General features: G+C 39.3%; 1 protein-coding gene across 1 annotated transcript; it reads left to right on the forward strand.

Moving 5' to 3' along the window:
* Window positions 1-3811: 3811 nt before the first annotated feature.
* Window positions 3812-22105, forward strand: cept1b (choline/ethanolamine phosphotransferase 1b). The gene is made up of 10 exons (XM_080890652.1): window positions 3812-4020; window positions 6828-7120; window positions 9676-9850; window positions 11563-11710; window positions 11790-11931; window positions 15583-15667; window positions 15983-16114; window positions 16495-16653; window positions 18153-18278; window positions 19803-22105. Exons 2-10 carry the CDS (start codon window positions 6930-6932, stop codon window positions 19923-19925), a joined length of 1281 nt encoding a protein of 426 aa, XP_080746778.1. The 5' UTR covers window positions 3812-4020; window positions 6828-6929; the 3' UTR covers window positions 19926-22105.
* The last annotated feature ends 424 nt before the right edge of the window (window positions 22106-22529 follow it).

The raw sequence follows: 22529 nt of genomic DNA on the forward strand, positions 1-22529 counted from the left end.
TTGCTCTGCATCCTACAGCTGCCCATAGCATCCCTCTCTGCACAGTTTTTGCAGGGAGTCTAACCTGAACTTAACACGCATCGTAGCACTGTGTGCTATGATAAGTTCTGAATAAAGAACCCGAGAAAGTAAATGCAGAGGTAACAGCAAGCTTTAAGTCGAACAGAGTAACAGAAAAATTGAAAAAACTAAGCTGAACACATTTTGAGACAGCAGCATCGCACAGGAACGCAGCCAGTCTGACAAAAGCAAAGGCAAAACTATTGAAAACCACACAGAAAGACGCAGACTACAAGGAGACCACAGAGATTTAAGAGGTGCCCCTGAATGTAAGCATCTCCATCCAACGATTACAAAAAGTCCTATTGTCCAATGAGTATTATACAGTAACCAAGACCCAGACAAAGATGTGTTGCCTAACAAAACAAGGATGTGGCTGCAGGTGAAGACCATGTTATATGTACAGCAGAAAAGGCTGCTGTAATTGAACATAACTCTCTATTGAGAGTTATGTTCAATTACAGCAGCATGGTCTGATTTAACTCCTATACTGAAAGCTGACTGAGGATTTTGACTTTCAGCCTTTTCAGTGAATTCGTGTTACAAAGTGAACGATTACAGACACAAAAAAGCCTGCAATACAGGAAGGAATGAGGGGCTTTAGGCTGCAGTTACTACATTCAAGAAGACTGATGCAACTGTGTAAGAGGGAGAGGAAAGGAGGGAAATGATGACTCCTTTAGATCTTATTGCAAATATTTGAAATCATTTGCATTTGGCTTTGTGCAACTTTTATGCAGCTGTCAGCATGTTGGAAAATGCGCATGGTCATTGTGCTTTTCTTGGCTGCGTTAGACCAGTGCTTTGTGTAAAATAAAATCAGTGCGTTGTGGTTGGTTCAGTTGTGAAAATGCAAAACTGTGTTAAGTTTAACATGTCATATAGTGCAGCTTGAATTTACCCAGAGTCTCAGTAACATTTACAAATTTGTGTGATCAGTGTATAAAGAAATGTGCAAGTATGTATGCAACACTAATCTGAATGCCTGCAATTTTACCTTGTGAATATTTATATTAAACTAAGTGGTGCACAGTTGTACACACGGTCTGTGTCAGCTTACTGCTTAAAGGGGACTCGTTATGCTTTGTCTCATCAATCAGTGTCGCAGACTTTACCTGAATCTGAGCAGAGAGCACAGAGTTCATCCTGTTCATCCTGCTAACCTGGTTCAGGTTTTTCCTGGTACCATACCTGAAACCAGGGACTGTGCATTGTTTCAGGGCTGTGCAGTTAGTGTTAGATGTCAAGTCTAATCTGTCTTTCTTGTTCCCGAGTGTAACCTGTTGTTTGCACCTTGTCACAAACCCTCTGTATTTCTGTCTCTAATCTCATGATTAGAGACTTTTACAGTGATAAAGGAACCTCCTCGCGACTGTTCTTGACTCGGTTACAGGTGTGAAGGGTTTTTCTTAACCCAGGAAAGAGTTTTGGAATCATCCACTTTAGGTGTCTTCTGTGGTCTCTGAGGCATTTTGCATTCAACACTTCTTTGGGCCTCATACTGTCAAATACCAAATTGAGTTAAAAATTCTGTTGCTTACCTTTAAAATCATAAACAATACTGCACCGTGCTACCTCATTGAACTCCTTAGTGCCTATATCCCTAGGAGAGCCCTAAGATCATCGGGACAATTACTCTTAGTGCAGCCTAGATCCCGGCTAAAGACCAGAGGTGACTGTGCCTCTGATTCCATCTATTCATTTAAATCTCAATTAAAAACTTACCTGTTTGACTGAGCGTTTTCAGTTAGTTAGTGCACATCTCCTGTATTTTACCCTGATGTTATTTATCTTCTACTAATGTTCCCCTGTATAAATACCCCCACCTTATATTTATGAATACCCAGTAATTTTATCTCCTAAACTATGCTCTAATGTTTTATTTCTTATAAAATGTTTTATTTCTGTCTGTACTTTTGTAATCTGTTATAGCCTTTTATCTTATATCTTATGTTTTAACCTTGTTGTGAAGCACTTTGGTGTACCTTCGGTTTTAAGTGTGCTATATAAATAAAGTTGTGTTGTATTGTATTGTAATTCTTTCTAACATCTTTATGGTTAGATTTAAAATCCACTGTTATTGTGTACAGAAGCAAAATTAAGAAAATTGTGTCACATATTCCATCCATCCTAATCAAATCTAATCAGCTGCAGTTTTGTTCCAATAACCATTGAAATTAAGATAAATTTATGTAATTCTTCAAAATACCTATTATAAATACCCAAGGGCATTTCAAGATGGCTGTTGAGTAGCAGTACTTGCGCTGGGACGTTGGGTCAGTGAAGCCTGTGTAATCTCTGTAAGACAAAGGTTCATGTGATAAACTGTGCTGATGTTCCAGATGTGGTCAGCGCTGGCTTTCAGCACAGACACTCCAGTTACCTGTTGCTCAGATCTGTTCTTTATGAGGGAGAGACACTCATTTGCTATAAAGAGAGAGACAGGCGTGCAGCTTGTTGAGCTGAGCCTTGATGCAGCTCCAACAAGTGCTTTAGCACAGGCGTATAAGAGAAGTATAAGTAGGATTTCTTTGAATAGTGAATCATGTAAAGCTACTCTGGAGTCCAAAAATGAAAAGAATATGCAGCTGGAGATGAGCTGAAATAAACTTGGCATCATTTGATAAGCCTGGACTTTTACTGCTACAGAACTGAGGAGAAAGATTTGAGTCTGGATTTGAAAGTCTGCACTTAGCCACCCTGGCGACCTTGGACTGGAGGTTTGTGCCAAAGGAGAAGAGCTCTGTGGCCAAATGCTGTATCCTCAAAGGAGTTTAGTTACTGAATCCAGGGACAGTTAAGAGCCCAGCGTGAAGGGTGTGATGGTGTATGTTGAGTAATGGGGCTGGAAATGTCAGGGGAAAGATAATCCGATTAGGACCTTGAAGGTCAGGAGGAAGATTCTGAAATCAGGTCTGGCTTATATTGCAAAGACACCTGGACAGGACAATTATGATCGAACTTTTTGGATAACAACTGCTGCACTTTGAACTTCCTGAAGACCACTTGTTGCTGTCAATCAGTTCTGGGTGTAATAAAGTCGGGTGCAAGGTTTGCAGCATCTGAAGTGGATGAGAGAAACTAAATCTGGGCTGTGTTATCTAAACAAAGAAGAAAAATCAGATAGATAATATTATTTTTGAGGTAAAATCTCAAAACTTACAAAATACAAAAGGTTTTCTGTCTTTTTAAATGCTATTATTTGGGTTGTGAGGATTAAAAAAACTGTTTTGTTTTTTTTCATGATCAGATAATGATTGATTTATTGCAGCTTGGGTATGAGAAGCCTTTAAATCCATGTTTAAAAGGCTTCTAACCTTAAACTATCAATACTTAGTTACTAAAAGACATTCTTTGTAGCACTGACCCAAAGTCCTTGTCAAAGCAAGTCTCACCACTGTCAGTAAGTCCAATTTAAAAAAAAAAAAAAAAAAAAAAATCTTCAAATTTCAAATTACTTGAAAGCCAACTCAAGTCAAAACTTTGCGATATTCAAAATTTAGAGATGACAATTCAAATTTTTACTCGTATCTGCCTGGCAGAAACAATCTTCTTTATAAGGAAATAGGAGCCTTTGGTGGAGTGTTTTTATGCAGTGGTTTTGTTAGTCTGACCACCTTGACGTAGCCAACGAACTAAACGAACTTGACACCCCTACACTAGAGGGCGTTTGAGCGGGCTGTGTGCCTGTGAGATGAGTTCAGGGCAAAATTTACCCACTACGAAAGGAAACTTCGCGAGATTTCTGTGATGGCTAACGATAACTAGCCTGCTGTGTCAAACCACAGTGACACCGGTCGTGGTGATCCACCTTACAGATGCAGACGCTTGTTTTGATACTCCAAGTCATAGAGAGGAAATCACAAAGCTAACCGAGGACAGAAAGGTGCTGTCTGTCGACTTCAAACACTCCCACCTGGCCCTTGGACTGTCCGCGACTCTCGTCCTTTAATCGCTCAGGTCAGTCGGCATTACGTTCAGCATCCTGCCAGCAGTCTGGGTTAGCTAGCTAGGCTAGCCGCAGTCACCACGGGAGGTCCATGAGTTTCCGTCTGATCTGAGCAATATGCTGAGTATGCACCGGTGCCTTTAGCAAAATAAGTATGAAAAAGAGTCAAACTTGCTGCAAGCGTGTAAATTTATAATGCCACCCTGACATGAGTGTTCCGTAGCCGTTCGCTGCGCTAACGTTGCAGATAGTCCAGCTAATGCACACGCTAACTGATGGGGACTGAGCTAACAGCAAGTGTGCTAGGTTTCAAGAAGCAGGTTGTTTGGTGCCCTCCGAGCTTCGTCAGCAGCTCAAGTGACAGTCACAAGAAGTAGTTTAGAAACGTAGACGAGGTTAATGACCGGCAGCCAACCGCTGGCGAACTAACTCCTGTCAGTGTCAGTAATGTCTCAATAAATATTGCGTTATTGATTTAATCTTTCTTCATCGTCTTCTTTGCTCTGGGTCCTGTCATCAGCAACACATGGGCCTTCTCTGTTACTACAGAAATTTAGATGTGCCCTGTTGTCCCAGTTACGAGTCTTAACTTGCCTTTAATCTCAGAATATTATGGGGAGCATAATTAAGCTGATTACTCACATCCACCTATGATTGTAACTGGGTGGCTCTTTGCAGGAGTGTCTTTTCAAGCTCAATACAGAGAATCATGTTCCGGATGACGTCGTCATGTGGATGTCTTGTCAGTGTGCATTTTCTATATATATCTGTATAAGACCCCAAGATACTTAAACTCATTCACTGGGGGCAGCAGTTCATCCCTGACCTGGAGTGGGAACTCCACTCTTTCCTGGTTGAGAACAAGCTCCAGCTGAAAGAATGAGATAGATACAAGTGGTGGGAATGAGATTTCTCCAAAGGGTGGCTGGGTGAGAATTTTGGTCATTTGGGAGGGACTCAAAGAAGAGCCATTACTCTACACATCGAAAGGAGGAAGCTAAGGTCTTCTGGGCATGTCCTACTGGGATAACACTTTGGTGTTCAGGGCCAGTAAAGCTAGCAATGTCTTGTTGTGTGAGACTGAGGTCTAGGTTTCTTTGCTTAGGCTGCAGCCTCTATCACCTAACTCCTAACAAGTGGTGATGGATGGATGGGCTTATACATTAGAGTAGGGGAGGAACAACTCTCCAAATCCATGCTTTAGGTCGTTCCTAGGTTTGTTTGTTTTTTTAAAAGCTCAGACAGATTATCATAGTTATGGGCTCATCTATCTGCTCCTGCAAAGACACAAGGAAACTTACAACTATGGCATCTATTACATATACGCTTATATAAGTTTTTTTTTCCATGTAAAAGCACTGCTTGTACTGTAAAGCAAAAAAAATATAAACCTTAAGGAGTCTAAACAAAGCCACATTTAAAAGTGTGTTTTTTCGCCAAACCAACAACTCGCAGGCAGTTTAAATTCAGTGGGCACAGAGATGCCTGACAGGCTGTTGAGGCATCTCTGCTGTTCTTAGTTAATTTTTATAACATCCTGAATATTTGCAAAAAGGAAAATTTTCTTTGTCTAGCACTGACAGAAGTGTTAAATGGTCTGTATGTACTAGGAAAATGTTGAATCCATAATTGTGCACCTTTTTTCTTCACATGTGATGTAACAGCGTGCAGTTAACTTCCCTGGAAGTCCAGTCTGGTTATGTTAGTGCTGCTGCTGCTGCTCCACCATGTCCGTTGCCTAAAACCTGCAGTCTTGCTGTGAACTTGTGCTATCAGCATTAGCATTCAGGGCCTGCATCACAGAGACTTAGTCAGAGTTTTGTCTCTATTGATCTGCTAATGGCTCTTTTCTCCATATTGAAACTGTCAGTTAACGTTGATTGTACATCGATATAATTGATCAGCTGATTAACCCAAACATCTGCTGTCACATTTTAAACTTTACCCCGGTATTTTTAAAACAATAATACATGAGCCTATTTGGCTTTGTGGTAATTAATCTAGGTTTATAAAACACGAATAACAGAAATGGGTGAAGTGTAAAAGAGCTTTTTGTCATCGTGCCCACTCATCTGACAGAGACAGGATCATGGGGAGGGGGAGGGGGGCGCAAACCCTCCTTTATTATACTGATGCATTTCCACTTGTTGCCTTAGCACTGGTTAAACATGGCATCAGACTTGCATTCTTTAACCAGTCTTGAGCATGTCTATGTGGGTGTTACAGGAGCTGCAGATATCTGCATTGCACTTTCACTTTCAAGAGTATTGCATCCACATTTCCATAGTGCAACAGGGCTATAGAGGGAGTTGGTTGTTTAGGCTTTTGACAGCTCACTTTGCAGGAGCCTTTGTCTGACTTTATGCTAAAACTAGGGCATAGTAAGTGTTTCATTTGCCTAAAATAGGTAAATGTTCACTAAAATTATTCAAGCAGGAAAAAAAAAATCTATGCCATCAATAACAGTTGCAGTTGGTCATGCAGTATTCCCATGTGGCTCTTGGTATTAGTGAAGTGAATTTGTTTTTTTTAATTTTAGTTAAAAAAAAGTATGTTATTTTTTTTAACTTTTAGCTGTTTTCAAGTTTTAGCTTTTCCAATTGAAGGATTTGTTAGAGAAAGTTCTTAAGCACCAGATTTAACATTGATGTATAACAAGTAGCCTAGAAGAATAATTATAAAATAATTATAAAATAATAATAATTTTTAGTTGTAGCCTCTGAAATTGGTTTTTGGGATTTTAGGAGCTGCATTCTTTTTTCTTTTTGCTGAGATATTTCCACAGGGCAGTTTTATGATGTTGGGTTTTTCTTCTTAGGCATCATCCGGCCTCACTGTGGATCTTTAGCCCCTCGGACAGGGCAGTGGCAGTGGCAGAGGTAGAGCCATCAGAGACCAGACCAGCAGGAAGCAGGGCTTCATGAGCGCCACGGGGCAGCAGCAAGGGGGGGGTCTGCGTACTCGCCGAGGCCTTAGCCGGGACAAAGACCCCGGGCACGGCATGGGCATGGAGGCAACCTGCTGGCTGTCCCCTGGAGTCCTGCGCAGGCTGATTGAGTTGCCCTCACCCCCCCTGTCTCGACACCAACTCAAGAGACTGGAGGAGCACAGGTAATGCAGGTTTCTGCTGTGTATGCTGAACTCAGGAAAACAAAGTGTTAGTAAGTGGAGTGAAAAGACAGTGACATGTGGGAAATCTATTTTATGTCAAATGTGTACTGTTGCATTACTGGATGCTTGTATTAAAAACGAGCAAAGATTTCAAATAAGGAGGTGAGCGTTTCTACAGCAATCCCTGTGAGCTAAAAGCACATGCTCAGTTTTTTGTTCTACTCTTGGCTGTGTATGATTTCAAACAGAGGGTGTAGTCATAATATGATCATCTCATGCACACAGGTGCAGTGTTCAAATCCTTTTGTGAGGGGCACCCAGTCAGAAGAGGGCTGACACTGAGTCACGAGATGCTCCTCTACACCAAATATTAAAAAAGTGTGGCAGCGTTTTTTAACTTCACAGGTTGCCTTTTAACAGTCTGAAGAGAATGGAGCTGAGTCCTCAGCCCTTGTCTACAATATCAGTTTCCAGTTCATATTTATAGCTAGCATAGTGACTCAAATTGTAATAATTTTCTGTAGAGACTTTAGCTTCAGGTCTGTGTTTGTGGTCTCCACAGCATGAAACACGACTTGCCTGCACCAAGTGTTCTCACAGACTTGTTTCAACGTGAAAAAAAAAAAAAAAAAATGAAATGATTCCCACAGCCACTCAGATACAATACCTCCTAAATTAAACCCGATTCCTCCAGGAAAATTTGTGACTTAAGCTTATATTTGTCAAGATTTGTGCTAGCGCTCTCTATTATTGAAATATGTTATTCAAAAATAGTGTTACATTAATGGATAACAGATATACGTAGTTATTATGATTGGTTTAGGAAAAAAACTGCTGGTATGTCAGGATTGACGAGCTATGTTACTGTTAACAGATCAGGCCTGTAGCAGCTTGTGCTAAGTTTTTTTTTTCCCTTCCCTTCTTCGTGTTTCCCTCTCAGACTCACTGGTCGGGTTGAGTCACACCTCGAGTTGAGTCAAAAACCTTATTATCACTTTCAGTTTAATTTAAGGTCAAATAATGCATCAGAAGTGAAAACATATTCTTCCTAATTAAAACGGAAGTCATTTCAAAATTTAAAAGTTCAACAAAAGTACTTGTTTGAATTTAAGAACTTAATCCAAATAAGTTAACAACATTGTTTGAGTTTAACCACAGAGTTCTGGTGAACTGTTATTTTGAAGCCATTAGTCTTGTCTGAGACTAATGAGCTAGCAAAACCGACATCTTCATTATCATCTTTAGTGTTTCCATCAGGATGTTACAAGCTCGATGGGGTGAAATTGATCCCCTCTTGGGCCTAAGCAGCTGGGATTTTATTTATTTTTAAGATGTTAAATTAGGGTGTTAAGATAAATTGGCTAATGATACTGTTAACTGGATTTACACATATAATAGCAGTCTTAAAGAAGCAGCCACAGTGTGTTATCTAAAATGTGTAGGAGGTGACACGGTGCTGGAATTTCTTGCAGTGACGTGATTAAGAACATTAAAAATCCATCCAAATGGAGTTTAAGGTAATGTTTTTATTGTCTGTGAAGGTTCTCAGTCATCCAGGTCATCGTAGTCAAAGGAGCTTACAAAGAAAAGTGTCTGGACTTCTTTAAGTTGCTTGAAGACGTTTCACCTCTCATCCGAGAAGCTTCTTCAGTTCTGTTTCTATTATTAAATCTGAAAACAGCTTAAACATTTTAACATTTAAAGGACTGGCCACTAGCCACCTCTGAATTCAGAGGACTTATGGTTATTGGTTTAAAGTTTTTAATGATGCTATTTGATGTCTATGGTATTTACCTATGAAGGGTTTTTGTTATGTTTGTCTGAAAGGTACTATAGAAATGAAATTGTACTTTTAAGTCTTTTTAGAATGTATTTAGTTATAATTTAGAGCACAAGCTGAGAAAAGTAGGTGAACCCTTCAGTTTATAACTCACAGAACCTCCTTTAGCAGCACCAAACTTGAAGTATTCCCACAAGCTGCTAATGAGACTTAAACAAGCACGAGGAGGACTTACGGACAAGTCCTCACTGGAAAACTGTTTCAGTTCATAAATATTTTTGTATCCTCTGTTTTGTGTCTGTAACTGTGAATGAGATGAAGATCACAAGACATTTTAAGTAATTAAAACAGAAATCTTTGCAAGAAAAAGTTTGTGAACCTTTGAGAGGAACAAATCTTCCAACTTTTAACCGTCCGAGACTAATGTAAAATTGTAACAAATATTCATGTATTTGACGAAACACCTATGTACTAAAGCAAAATGTTTTAGATCAACCATAAGCCATATAATGTAGCGTCCCATTTGTCTGGATGAGATTTTTGTGTTTCGTTCTCGTGCTGATTGGAACATTAACCTTCATTGAGTACTTTGATGATAACTCTTCATTGCAGCTCACAAACTCAAGAAACTCTAGCTGTAATTCTGTTTCTACAGCTTGGTGAGATATATTTAAACACAGTTAATAATTGTCAAGCCCTCGTAAAAGTCGGTAAACATTCATATCTGTCGCTCCTCTGTATCTCAACTGCTGCCACCTGTTGCCCATCCCTGCAGGTACAGCAGTGCTGGACGCTCCCTGCTGGAGCCTTTAATGCAGCGCTACTGGGAATGGCTGGTAGGACGTGTCCCTTCCTGGATTGCACCCAATCTCATCACCATCATTGGCCTGGCCACCAACCTCTTCACCACCCTCGTGCTCGTCTACTACTGCCCAACTGCCACTGAGCAGGTTAGCCGATAATCTTAAAGAGGATGAGGTCCATAGCTACAGCGCTACTGTTATTGTTATTTTCTGTCAGTGTTTTATATTAAAACATAACCAGATATGAAAGTGGTAAGATTAGGTCATAGAAGCTGCTGGAAGGCTTTTAATGTGAAGCATCAGAAGAGCTCGGAGAAAGAAAAGTGTAATAAGAAAATCATCAGTTAACTCATGATTGAAAGCAGTGTTGGTAAAGATGCTTTTAGATTGGTATATAAAAGAAAAACATTGGCACTGTGGTGTTGTCTGTGTGTTTGTGCACATTTAAGCCTCAGTGTTGCTTTTTTGGAGGCAGAAATGATGTTAATTGAACACAGGATGGAGAGAACTTTCAAAAAAACAACAGAAAAATAATATAAATGTACTTATTAATTCTATAAAGTTGGACATTTTAACATGGGAATCTATGGGGTTGATGAAGTTTGAGGGTCAGCCTCAAGTGGCCATTAGAGGGACTGCAGTCTTTTTTGTTCTTGGTGTTAACTTTGCTGTTCAGATGCTGAGGTTGCTGCTTGGTCACGATTTCATGTTTTTTGTGGAAGTTATAAATGGTTATCAATATCAATCTTATTAAACAGGCTAATAAGTATTAAATGCATGTTTTGAATAAAGTCACTTTGAGCTGACTTAATTTGTTGACAAAGAGTCAGGATGAATGAATCAAATCATAAAGACATGTCACTTGCTCTGGCTTATATCCATGTAGACAGCTTTGTAATGATCTTTTAGTCTTTGTAATGCTAACCCATTGGACTGTAACTGTATTTAATTTCCACTGAAAACATCCTGGTTGGTCTGGAGAGTCCACATACCTGAATACCAGTGATTTTCCTTTAGAACTACCTTCAACCTCCAACAAAAACTGTTGACTTTCATATGTGAGCTCTTAGGACTCAAATATATGAGAGCTTCTTTAATTACTTCAGCTACCGTATATATATATATTTTTTTAATCTGGTGATATTTATTTGGGTGACAGAGGGGAGTAAAAAGGCAACTGACGTTCTTGCAGCCAGCACTGACATGTTGCTGCTGCTTTTGTCATCTGTGGGTGTTTCAGCTACATTAAAATATCAAATCTCACAATGAGGGGGGAAAAAGTGAGAGTATTTCTGTCTGCTGTTACATTAGAAACTGCACAGGTGCTTTTGTTTCTCCAGTTTCCTTAAGGTTTAATAAATTATTCTGATTCTGATTTGAGTGCGTTTGTCTGTAAAGACTTGAATGAGAGCGACAAGTGAGGCATTTTACACACATGTAATAATAGACTGAGCTGGATGAGTTACTACAACTACAAGCCTAAAGGCAAAAAATTTTAATGACTGTTCAGATGATCTCCGTTCATTTCCACTCACTTAATTAATCTACATCATTCATTCATCATTGTATGTGAACAAGGCCTCACACTGAAGCCTTTACTTCATAGTAGGAACTAAACTCCCCACCCAGTTCCTCTTCACCAGCACCACAGTACTCATTATGAAAGGTGTTGGCACAACCCTAACAATTGCAGTCTCTGTGTTTATGTATGTTAATGAGGTGAAAGAAACCATCATGTTCATGCTGCCCAATCCTCCACCAGCCACGGCATGTAAAATTTGCCTTAGACCGCACCTGTTCGTGAGCATCACCATAGAGTGACCTCTTCTTCATGTGATTATTTGTGTTTTTTGCTCCAGGCTCCTCTCTGGGCATACCTGTTGTGTGCGGTGGGTCTGTTTATCTACCAGTCGTTGGACGCCATCGACGGGAAGCAGGCCAGACGCACTAACAGCAGCTCTCCGCTGGGTGAGCTGTTTGACCACGGCTGTGACTCCCTCTCCACCGGTCAGTTTACATCCTGTTTGATTCTGTGTTTCAGAAAATCTGAAGCTCAGTGAACAATCTGTGTGTTTTTTCTCTGCAGTGTTTGTGGTGTTGGGAACCAGTATAGCAGCGCAGCTGGGCACCAACCCAGACTGGATGTTCTTCTGCTGCTTCGCCGGGATGTTTATGTTCTACTGTGCACACTGGCAAACATATGTGTCAGGAACGCTGCGCTTTGGGATGTGAGTCAATAAAAACTGCGTATTTTCCTTTTCTTTAAGAGAACAGTTTGCAGCCGTTTTTCTTATCTGTCAACACACGTAGTCGTCTTAAGACCAGTCTGTTTCATTTCTGATTTCACAGCAGTTCTTACTGATGCTTCACTGTGCTGAGTTTGTTAAAGAATTGATTAATATCTCATCACCGCACACCATTAGTACCTGTTGCTTTGAAGACCTTTGTCTCTATCTGTGGTGGAAAGTAAGACAATGACAGATTTCTTCTGATCTCCACAGTGAGCAGTTGTGCGTGGGTTGTGTCTCAGTAAGCTAACATTTTATTTGTACGCCTCAGCCGTAAAAGGCTGATGGGGTATTGTTGTCCACCCATCGTGCGGGTGGACGTAAATTTGTGAATGTAACTCGAGAACAAGGCGATGCTGGAGCTTCAAATTGATATCGTAGGTGCACCTACTAAAAATCTTGGATGAGTTTAAATTTCAGTGACCTCGACCTTAAGGTCAAGTTTTCTGAAAATCCTGCGAGTACGATAACTTGAGAACAAGGTGATGAAGGATTTTGAAATTGATATCATCGGTTTATCTACAGGGAGGCTAAGTACTGTTTATTTATGGGGGGGGTTTAAATATGCAACCACTTTGCAATATGCAATCACAGCCTCACTGCTGTTCATGAAATACATTTTTGGTCTATTGATTCTTACTTCTGGGTGCAAATGTTCCTTTTCTGTTTTTTTTGTTTTGTTTTGTTTTTTTCATTTTACATTTTTTGTCAGTCTCATTTCTTCCGTCATGTCTATCTACATAGACTCGCTCTATGTAGGATTTAAAGGATTAATAAATGTCCACATCTGGAGGCTGGAGTAGTTCAAAGTTCAGACGATTACCTCAAAACATTTGTGCTGTTTTAATGGTGTTCATAATTATTTAAAAAAAAAATACTCTGCTAGGTTTAGGCACTACTTCCTGACAGGACAACTCATGGCCATGAACTTGATTTACTTGAGTTTCTGTAACTATTCCATGTTTTGCCATGAAGCCAGGCCAATTTTACAGTTATGCAAAATTTTAAACTGAAAGCAATAAAGGCTGCTGAAGTTAGCACAGCTAGCATTAGCCCCACTTTGTGTATTCTGGCATTTTATATGCGTAATATTACGCACGACACAAATGGCCGCACAATTCATAGGATTTTATTACCAAAGGATGTTGTTAAGTCTCAAATGGTACTTAAACACACACATAGAGTCTGTAGAGTCTGTTTAATTCAATCTGTTAGGTTTCAGATGTTTTTCTGGCTGTTAAACTAGTCAACTAGTCTGAGTTTTTTATTATTAGTAGTAAATTGCTCAGTTTGTCAGCCATTAATCTCTGATTTTTATTACAAATGAGGGTGACATAAAATTTTTATGGTGACTGACTTAAGAATTGAAAACCCTGAAAAGTTCTAGTTGTTTACTTGACCTTTATGTGCGCTCTCACTTTTATTGAACTCTTTCTGTATAAATATAAACACTGATTTTTCTTTGAACACAAATATTAGTTTGATGTGATTTATTTTTAAAGCCAGCATCTTCATATTAGGCAGAATGGACTATTAGTATAGAAAGAATGTCGTCATTTTGAATCACCTTCTGACTTTACATACTGAAACCTGTGAGAATCAGAATCAGAATACTTTATTGATCCCTGGGGGAAATTATTTTTTTTGTTACCCAAAAAAAAAAAAAGTTTGTTAAAGAATTGATTAATATCTCATCACCGCACACCATTAGTACCTGTTGCTTTGAAGACCTTTGTCTCTATCTGTGGTGGAAGGTAGTCATAAACAGGTTTTTCAGGAATTCAGTCCAAAGCTTTGAAAAAGTTAATAAAAGGTGCAGCGAGTTAATTAGACCTGAGGTTTAGTCTTGTCATTAGATCGCAGCATTTACAAGTTCAGGTGACCCGCAGTAAATGTGGATGTGTTCTGTGTGTAGATTTGATATAACAGAGGTGCAGCTCTGTCTAGCAGGATTACAGATGCTCACAGCCACTGTGGGTCCCTGCCTGTGGAACGTGATGGTAAACTTTCTGGCTGCTGCCTGCATGGCTCGCTGTTGTCCGCTTCCACAGTGAACTCTGACCTGCATGGAGTCACATGGTCAGATCAGCTCGTACTCATTTCTGCTTGAAGGTGCGGTCAGTAAAATATGGCTCTGAGTAGCATCAGCTGAAGCAATTGGGCAGCTAGCTTTCATCTGTTAAATATAACATTTATAAGATTTTAGTTTCAAACTTTTGTTAAGAAGGACTTTATGCGTTTACATTTTTATAAACTAAATATTTTGATTAGAGGCCATAACAGAGCCTCCACCTGGTTTTACAGAGTGGCTGTACACGCTCTCTGTTGTACCTCTCTCTTCATGTCAACCGTAACATATGGGCAATGAACCAAAACTTTAAAACTTGGACTTATCACTCTAAGACCCGTTCCCACTGATTTTCAGCCAATGACGTGTGTAATTAGGTATATGTCAGTCTAAGAATGGCTTGACAGCCACCTTTCCACTGAGACTATTTTTAATGAAGCAGTATAAGAGTGTATTAACTGAAGGGGCCAGATGCATCTCTCTTTAATGGGGTTTTTTCGCCTCTTAAGAATATGACTTTCAGATCCTGTCTGTCTGCTCTACACAGGTTTTTTTTTTTTGGGGGGTTGTTTTTTTTAGTCCTCCCACGTCGTCTTTTGTACTCAGTTTAGTTTCCTCAAAATCTTTAAAGACACACTGCACACCAAGCTGACAGATGCCAATTTATTCAGCTAACAGCTCTTTGGGTATAAACATAACATGCTTTTTGCAACAGGCTGCTAGTCACAAAGTCTCTTTTATGTGTAGACAAAACATTGGTTTAGCTCTTGAGTTGGGTGCCTTTATCCTGTAATGATTCATAGGTCAGTCTTCAGTAGCTTAAAAAAACAAATAAAAGAAAGTCCTGGAAATGGTCAGGTGGAAGGACTTGACTGAAAATGAATGGAAAAAGCAGCCAATGTCAAGAGGAAAAACTTTGAAAGACCCTCAGAAAACTTGTAGAATTACTGCTCAACATCGCTTACAAAAAAATTTAATCTGGCTTCTTGGAAGCAAAGCATGAACGAATGAGTGGTGGCTTCAGACTTTCGAACAGTGCTCTATATCCCAAGACAGACTGTCAGCTTTGGAGCCAATAATAAATGAAAACATGTTATCAGATGGTTTTCATAATCAAAATATAAGACAAACTTCGGCTGTCACCATGATCACAGCAAGAAGCAGATAAGGTGGAAACGAGCAGCAGAGGAACTGCAGCCTTGCTCGGGTATTGTCTACATGCATCAAACCTGATGTCCTAGTGACGTTTACTAGACCCATGTCACAGTTTGCCCTGCAGTAAACTTGCTCAAGTCAAAGAGATCAGGGGAGTGACTCACTCTGCTGACAAAACTCGTCCTTTTGTTGACCGAGCCAGTGAAATATTACTGATCGCACCTTTTAACCTCCAAATCAAACGTGTCGAGCAGAAGAGCGGGCTCCGTGTCCGGCAGCTTGTTGTGGAGGAATGCTGCAGGATGACTGTGTGCTGTTATACGTCACTAATCCTCACCGTAAACTCTCTGCTTTCTCCTCCCACTCAGCATTGATGTGACTGAGGTGCAAATCTTCATTATAATCGTGTATTTGCTGGCCGCCGTGGGAGGATCTGCTTTTTGGCAGTCACTGGTAATTCTGATTGATCTTAATCTGAAGAAATTGGAACCAATGACAGTGAGACTGTAATGTCATGACGTTTAACTTGATCATTTCACAGTAATGCTGCTCTAACAGTCATGTTTGAACTGTTTTACTGTAATTGTTATAAGTAAGTGCCTTTTAGTAGTCTCTAACATTAGTCATGGTTGTTTAAATGAGGGTGGTGTAGTGAATGTGCTCTCAAAGTACAAAAATGCAAATTTTCTGTCTGATCAGGATTTGTTTTGATGACTTTGTGTTGCATAAAAGCATCTAAGATTTCCATGTCAATGTCTCGAATTCCAGATTCCGATCCTAAATATCCAGATGAAAATGATTCCTGCCATCTGCACTTTGTTAGGAGCCATCTTCTCCTGCACCAATTATTTCAGAGTTATTTTCACAGGAGGTGTGGGCAAAAACGGATCCACGATAGCAGTAAGCCCTCAGTGTCCTGTCCTGGTTTGTAATGCCTCTTTTTGACTGATGCGCTGCACAGCTCTGCCCTGGTGCCTTATGAGAACCGCCCAGTGTTTTGACCAGCTTGACAGCCTATTTTTACATAGCAGATGAAGGGGTAATTTACACACGGGGGGAACTTGATCTGCAGGCTGTGTCTTATGTAGCAGAGTACGTACAGCTGAAACCTATGTTAATGGATATCTGTAAAAAAAGAGCAGAATAAAGTTTCATTTCCGTTCAGAATAAAAGCATTGTTAGGCTAGCTTTAGTTTGTGTTACAGTTTTTTGTACCTGAGCAGCTCCTCTGTCAGTTTCCACTGATATTAATTGTCTTTTTCTCCTCCCTTGTCTTGCAGGGAACCAGTGTCCTCTCTCCAGTCTTACATATTGGTTCAGTCATAATTTTGGCGATGATGATATACAAAAAGTCTGCTGTCCAGCTCTTTGAAAATCATCCATGTCTTTATATCCTGGCATTTGGCTTTGTCTCGGCCAAAATCACCAATAAATTAGTTGTAAGTCAAACATACTTTTTTTTCCTCTCTTTATAATCATCATTAGTTTATATTTACTGAATTATGGTTGCGCTTTGTGTTTTTCACGGTTGTTATTCCTGATATCCTGCATAAAGATAGTCTGGAGAGGATGAACGATGCTCAGTGTTCAAGAAGGGTTTTAACATTTTGCAAGTTTTACTTGTGAGCATCAAAGGTGTGATTAGCCTAGCTTAGCATAAAGACTGAAAGTAGGATAAAACTGTTTGAATAGTTCCATCAACAAACCAAAAAAAGCTTATGTTTTTCACTTTGTAAACCTCATGCATGAGGTAGCTAACGTGCATATTTAATTGTTTCAGCTTTACTTCAGCTTATCAATGAAATAATAATTATTGGGAAAGGATTCCTGAAAAAGCATAGACGCTGACAAACTTAGCTATTTTTCCTAAGCCAGCTGAGAGACATGATCTCTCCAGGCTATCCTGGCTCTGCCCTGGCGTCTCTTCTCTGTTCAACATGTCGAAACGCCACACCTAACTCCTTTTGGTGTTGAGGATTAGTGGCTCTACTCTGAGCCTTTCCCAAATAACCAAACTCCTTTATCTCTGAGGGCCCAGACAATGAGGAAGCTAATTTCCACCACTTGTTTTAGTGTGTAATTCTTTCCGTCACTACCCACAGCTCATAGCCGTACGTAAGGACAAAGACTGCCAACCAGTAAAACTGCTTCCAGGTTTTTGGTACAGCATCCCAGACACTGCAGGAGGATAAAAACAGGATTGTTTGTTTCTCTAATTTACACTGTTGGCTTTTCAGCCGCTTTCCATCAACAATCACGACACACGGTTGAAACTTAACATTAAAACTCAACATTTGACTCTCAGTTTAATTTATTGGTTGCTGACATTGTTGCCAAAAGCAGCAAAAGGGACTCCGATCCAGGCAGGAGGCTTTGGCGTGAACTTTGCATGTTGTCTCCTCGTTCTCACCCAGGTTTTCTACTGGACCTTGAGTTTCTGCTGGCATTAAAAAACATGTTTGTTACTGCTCATCATAACAAAAAGTTATAAATACAGGTTTCAAAATAGAGATTCACAATAAGATTCACAAATGCCACAAATAATTATTCTAAAACCTGTTATTGTAAAAAATAAATAAATCTTTGGGGGGGGGGGATTCAAGAGTCTAAACATCCCCAGGAAGAGACTTCTGAACTGCTCGTGTTTAAAACTGTCTTCCTTTCCTGCTCAAAGTGGAGAGATGCTGGATGAGAGGCATCTCTGAAGATGTTCACAGACTAAACTTTATAAAATTAGGACAGAGATGGGGTGGGAAAACTCCCCAATAATTTAAGATGCATGCAAGATTCATTAGGCGGGCCACCACATCAAACTGTAGCAGAGGAAGTTTGATGCAATTTATGTAGAAAACTGAAACTTCAAACAACTCCAGTGCCCTGCAGAGATGACTGTTTAATTGAAACTGTGTGTGTGTTTGTGTGTGATCTTTGTGTACAGGTAGCACATATGACAAAAAGTGAGATGCATCTCCACGATTTAGCCTTCCTGGGACCAGGACTACTGTTCCTGGATCAGTATTTCAATAGTTTTATTGATGAGTACCTGGTGCTCTGGATTGCACTGGTAAGTACGCACGATGCCAAGTTTGGATAAATGTGGTCATGACATTTTTACTTTGAAAAGCTGGAAAATCACAGAGGTAACTAATAATATGAGTGACGGATGTGTTCCATTTAGCTGGGTCATGTCCGGAATTCAGTGTTTATATCTTTGTGTTTTTCCTACTCTGATAGTCACAGTGTCACCTTCAGTCAGTTATTGTTGCTGTTTAATCCATAATCGTTACACCTTCTCACTGATGGTGTCTGTGCTGTATGGAAGCCCATTGTTGCCTGTAAAGGTATGAAGCAATAAGTGAAATTGGTGTTCAGTGCGAAAACCCTGCTTCAGCCTGCACCACCAGGCAGTGTTATAAATGAACAATGATGTTATTTCTAAATTAGCCCAAACATTTATGCTTGTTAACAAGGACAAACCACATCACTTAATGAATTGCTGGCATACTTCAATCATCCCTAGAAACAAAACGTAAGTCCGTAAAATTAAATATATATAAATTTACAGTTTAAAATAAACCAATTTTGTCCTTCAAGACAAAAAAACAAGTAGAAACAGATTTGTATCCAATGGACCCAAGCAGATATTTTTTATATATTTATAATTTTGGTTGCATTTGTTATTGCAGCTCTGTTTAAAAAAAATAAATAAATAAATTTTAAAAATGTGGTAATAGTGGGCTAATAAGGTGAAAACAAGAAGGTCATAACACATAAATGCTAAGTTATTACCAATTAAATGCTTGAGTAAAAGCCAACTAATCGTCTTGTATCAAGTGGTTTTAGCTGAGCAATGTTACACTGAAGTTTGTGATTTATTTTATTTTTTTATTTTTATTTTTTTTGTAATAAGGTGTCAGAAACTGGGGGGATAGTGTGGAAACATGCATGATTTTGAGGAAACCAATTAGTAATGAGTATCGTCTTTAAAATCTTTTAGAATAAAATGGAAACATCTGTCCATTTAATTTTCTTGTATGCTGGCTTTAAAGTGGTATTAATTCATAATAATGACAAAGTATTGATTGGTGTTTCAACATATTAGGAGACTATTACTGTGTTATAATGCTGGAATTAGTCCTGCCATATGTCCCCAGCATTCGTCACAACACACAGTATGCATGGCCAATATACCAGTATCAGTGTTATACCACTGTTACCTGTTGGTTTTGCTTCATAGCCATACATTTGCTGTGTAATATTACTCAGCTAAACCCAGTGCTGATACAAGATATTACTTAATTATTTACATATTATGTGGTAAATAAGTTTTAATAAGTTGCAGGTTCTGAATTATCTTCTTGTTTTCTCCTTATGACAACACTGCTGCTGAGCTATCATAAAAAGTGCTACCATGATTTATCAAAGGGTCGTACGGGCGCATGCTGGAATATCTTAAACTTGTCTTAATTGGCCAGCCCATATATCACTATCTAGTTTTCATTTTCTTGGCATCAGTGGGTTTCCGCAGTGTGTTAAGCTCCTGTTTTTCTGCTTTTAAAGAGTGACCTTGTTTCCTTCTCTCCCGCAGATCCTTTCCTTGTTTGACTTGGTGCGTTACTGTGTCAGTGTTTGCAACCAGATTGCCTGCCATCTTCACATTTTTGTTTTCAAAATCAAGCCTTGTTCAGTCCTCGGCTCAGCTCCTCACTGAGGACACGCCGGCCATTACTGACTCTGCACCCTTCCTGTTAGCTGCACTCACCTTTTCTTCCCTCTGTTTTCCACGTAGAGACGCAAGGGGGGGTGACGTGGTGTAAACTGTGTGCTTCTGCCAACTGAATGTCAGGACAAATAATATATATTAAGATACTGGAATATTACTGTCATTGTCTGTTTTTCACCAGTGCAGAATTACATTTATACCAGTTTCATTTTCTGCTCCAGTACTAAGAAATCTTCTGACAAACTTACGGTTGCAAAGAGCAGATATTTCAGGAGAGTACAGGTGCTACTCAGTATGCTCAACGAGAGAAACTTACAGCGTGTTTTAACTGTTCACGTGCAAGAAAATGTATAGGAACCGAATCGTTCTCTTTGCTTTTCATGATTATAATTTTTGTAACTTTACCTTTTTGCTATTGTAAATACCAAACTGTTACACTGTCTGTGCTTTCTTTTAAGTTAAAAATCCTATTTTGACACATTTATTTAACCTTCCTTCATGTGTATGATTTTTAAAGACACTCCATCCCCTACACAAAAACAGTGCAGCTGTTTTACATCAGCAAAATGTGGTTTTGGAGGAAACCTGATGCCAGTGTTACTTCCTCTTTCTTTCTTTCTTTTCTGTTTAAAGCAAATCAGAACGTCCTTTTTGTACAAGCCTGCAAATTATTTCACTGCCACTTTCTTGGTTAAATTTGCACTTTGGATTTAGGTTCAGGTGAGAGTTTGGTTTGTTTGTTAAGCTCTTTGCTAATATAGTCATCATGAAGTTGGTACTTTTGTTACGGGGTATAGGCTTTCTTTTATTTATATTGTAAACGTAAAGGGGGCTGTGGACGAGGGCAAAAGGTCATTTAGTGTGCTGTAGTGAAAGGTCCGTCAGCTCCTTTTGACCTCATGTACGAATGAACTCAAATTTCTCATTTTTCAGTTGATGAGAGCAAAGATCAAAACATCTACAGGTGGAGTGAAGCAGTAGACTTATTTCATCCAACTCTGTTACTGATCTCTGCTTTATTTATTGGTGTTTTTTGTTTATTCGTTTTGTTTTTAAGTGTCAAATTCCACAATGATAAGAAAAATAATCCGCCTGCTTCTTTGTTTTTGTTTATTTTTCTGAAACATTTTATCCTGTGTACTTTTTGCAAAAAAGTCAGGTTGAAATTGGTATTGTTTTGAAAAGCAGATTAACATGCATTTTGCGCTCTATATTAGATGCATTCCCTGCAGCATGTCAAAATAAAACTGCACTCCATGTGTGTTCCAGTAGTGCAACGGTTTAGCTCATTTTTAATGATTTATCTGGCTTTGAGACATAGACTATGCTTGTTAGTAGGTCGGTTAAATTTCCCTTTCACTGTATTTGTCAAAGAACAGTTTTGAATAACAGAAAATGTGAAAATGAAACATACACATGAAAAATGGTCCTTCGTGTGTTGCAGCTACTTTACTGAATCACTGCTGTGTGTTCAGTGTTACCATCCGCCTGCACAGTACATCACGTTTCCTCCAAAACACACGCCTGCCTCAGCAGAACAGGTGCGCATGTGAGTGTGCGGGAGGTGAGGTCACCTGATGATGTCACGGGTTTTAAGGTGGTGACTGAGTCAGATCAAACTTAATAAAAATGTGTTGATTTGAAATGTGGCTGCTGGTCGCTCTGCCTCCACATCGTCGTCGTCATCTGATGCTGTTACACCTCAAACCGAATGTGTTTATCGCTGCTGCTGCATTCACGTGGAGCTCATGTTTGTCCTTAACAGCAGGGGTTAGCTTCTTGCTTTTACATTTTGTGCCTGTTTTATTTACTTTCTGTTGAATACTCCCATCTGCAGATACTGTGCTTTGCCTCTGCGCCGTGTTTGAAATGACCCACAATGCCAAATGTTGACTGAATTGAGAGGCTCTCAGTGTACATTGTCCTCCGAGCTGCGTCATTGTCTCAGCTGGATGAGTTCTTGTGCAGGGCAGCGGTGGTGGTGTTATCTGGATGAAAAGAGACTGATGGCCATTGATTCATGTAAACAAAGCCTTCTACACACAAGTGTTAAAGGACCACTTCACCCAAAATCACACAAACCATTGTCCTCTAATGCCTTAAGATGAAATATTATGGCTCAGTGTATTGTGTTTTTATATCATGCAAATAAAGTCATTTTGAGTAAAGAGGTTTAATGAAAATAAAGGTTAAAAGAAAAACATTTGCGTGAGGGTAGAGTGCTTAAAGGTTTTGTGTATAATGTGATGGAAAATGGGAAAGTTGGAACACATATTTAAAGTCTTGACAGCTCATATAATGTATTTTTAAGTTGTTATTCCCTTTTTGTCAGAAAATGTGAATATTATAATTAGACTAAATGGGAAATTAATGTAGAAGAAAAGCTTTAATATACTGAGACTAAAACTACAATAAATACTGAAAAGCAACACTGCTGGCAGAGGAAAGAATAGACTATAAAGGTGCTGAAAGAAGAAAATTTGCAATACTTTGAGAATGAAATTATATTCAGTGGATGTTTTCTAAAAAATACATTGAAAGTTTCTGCTGCGTAAAAAATGCTGGGCAATAAAAATAGTTTGGTATGGTAGA

This window comes from Rhamphochromis sp. 'chilingali' (genome assembly GCF_963969265.1).
Source record: "Rhamphochromis sp. 'chilingali' genome assembly, chromosome: 9".
Lineage (NCBI taxonomy): Eukaryota > Metazoa > Chordata > Actinopteri > Cichliformes > Cichlidae > Rhamphochromis > Rhamphochromis sp. 'chilingali'.

What these genes read in the sequence shown, in the direction of transcription:
- cept1b (XM_080890652.1), top strand. Translation starts at nt 6,930, where the DNA reads ATGAGCGCCACGGGGCAGCAGCAAGGGGGGGGTCTGCGTACTCGCCGA. An exon ending in GCCCAACTGCCACTGAGCAG is followed by an intron (nt 9,851 to 11,562) that starts GTTAGCCGATAA and finishes TTTTTGCTCCAG; the next exon opens with GCTCCTCTCTGGGCATACCT. An exon ending in CTGTGACTCCCTCTCCACCG is followed by an intron (nt 11,711 to 11,789) that starts GTCAGTTTACAT and finishes TTTTCTCTGCAG; the next exon opens with TGTTTGTGGTGTTGGGAACC.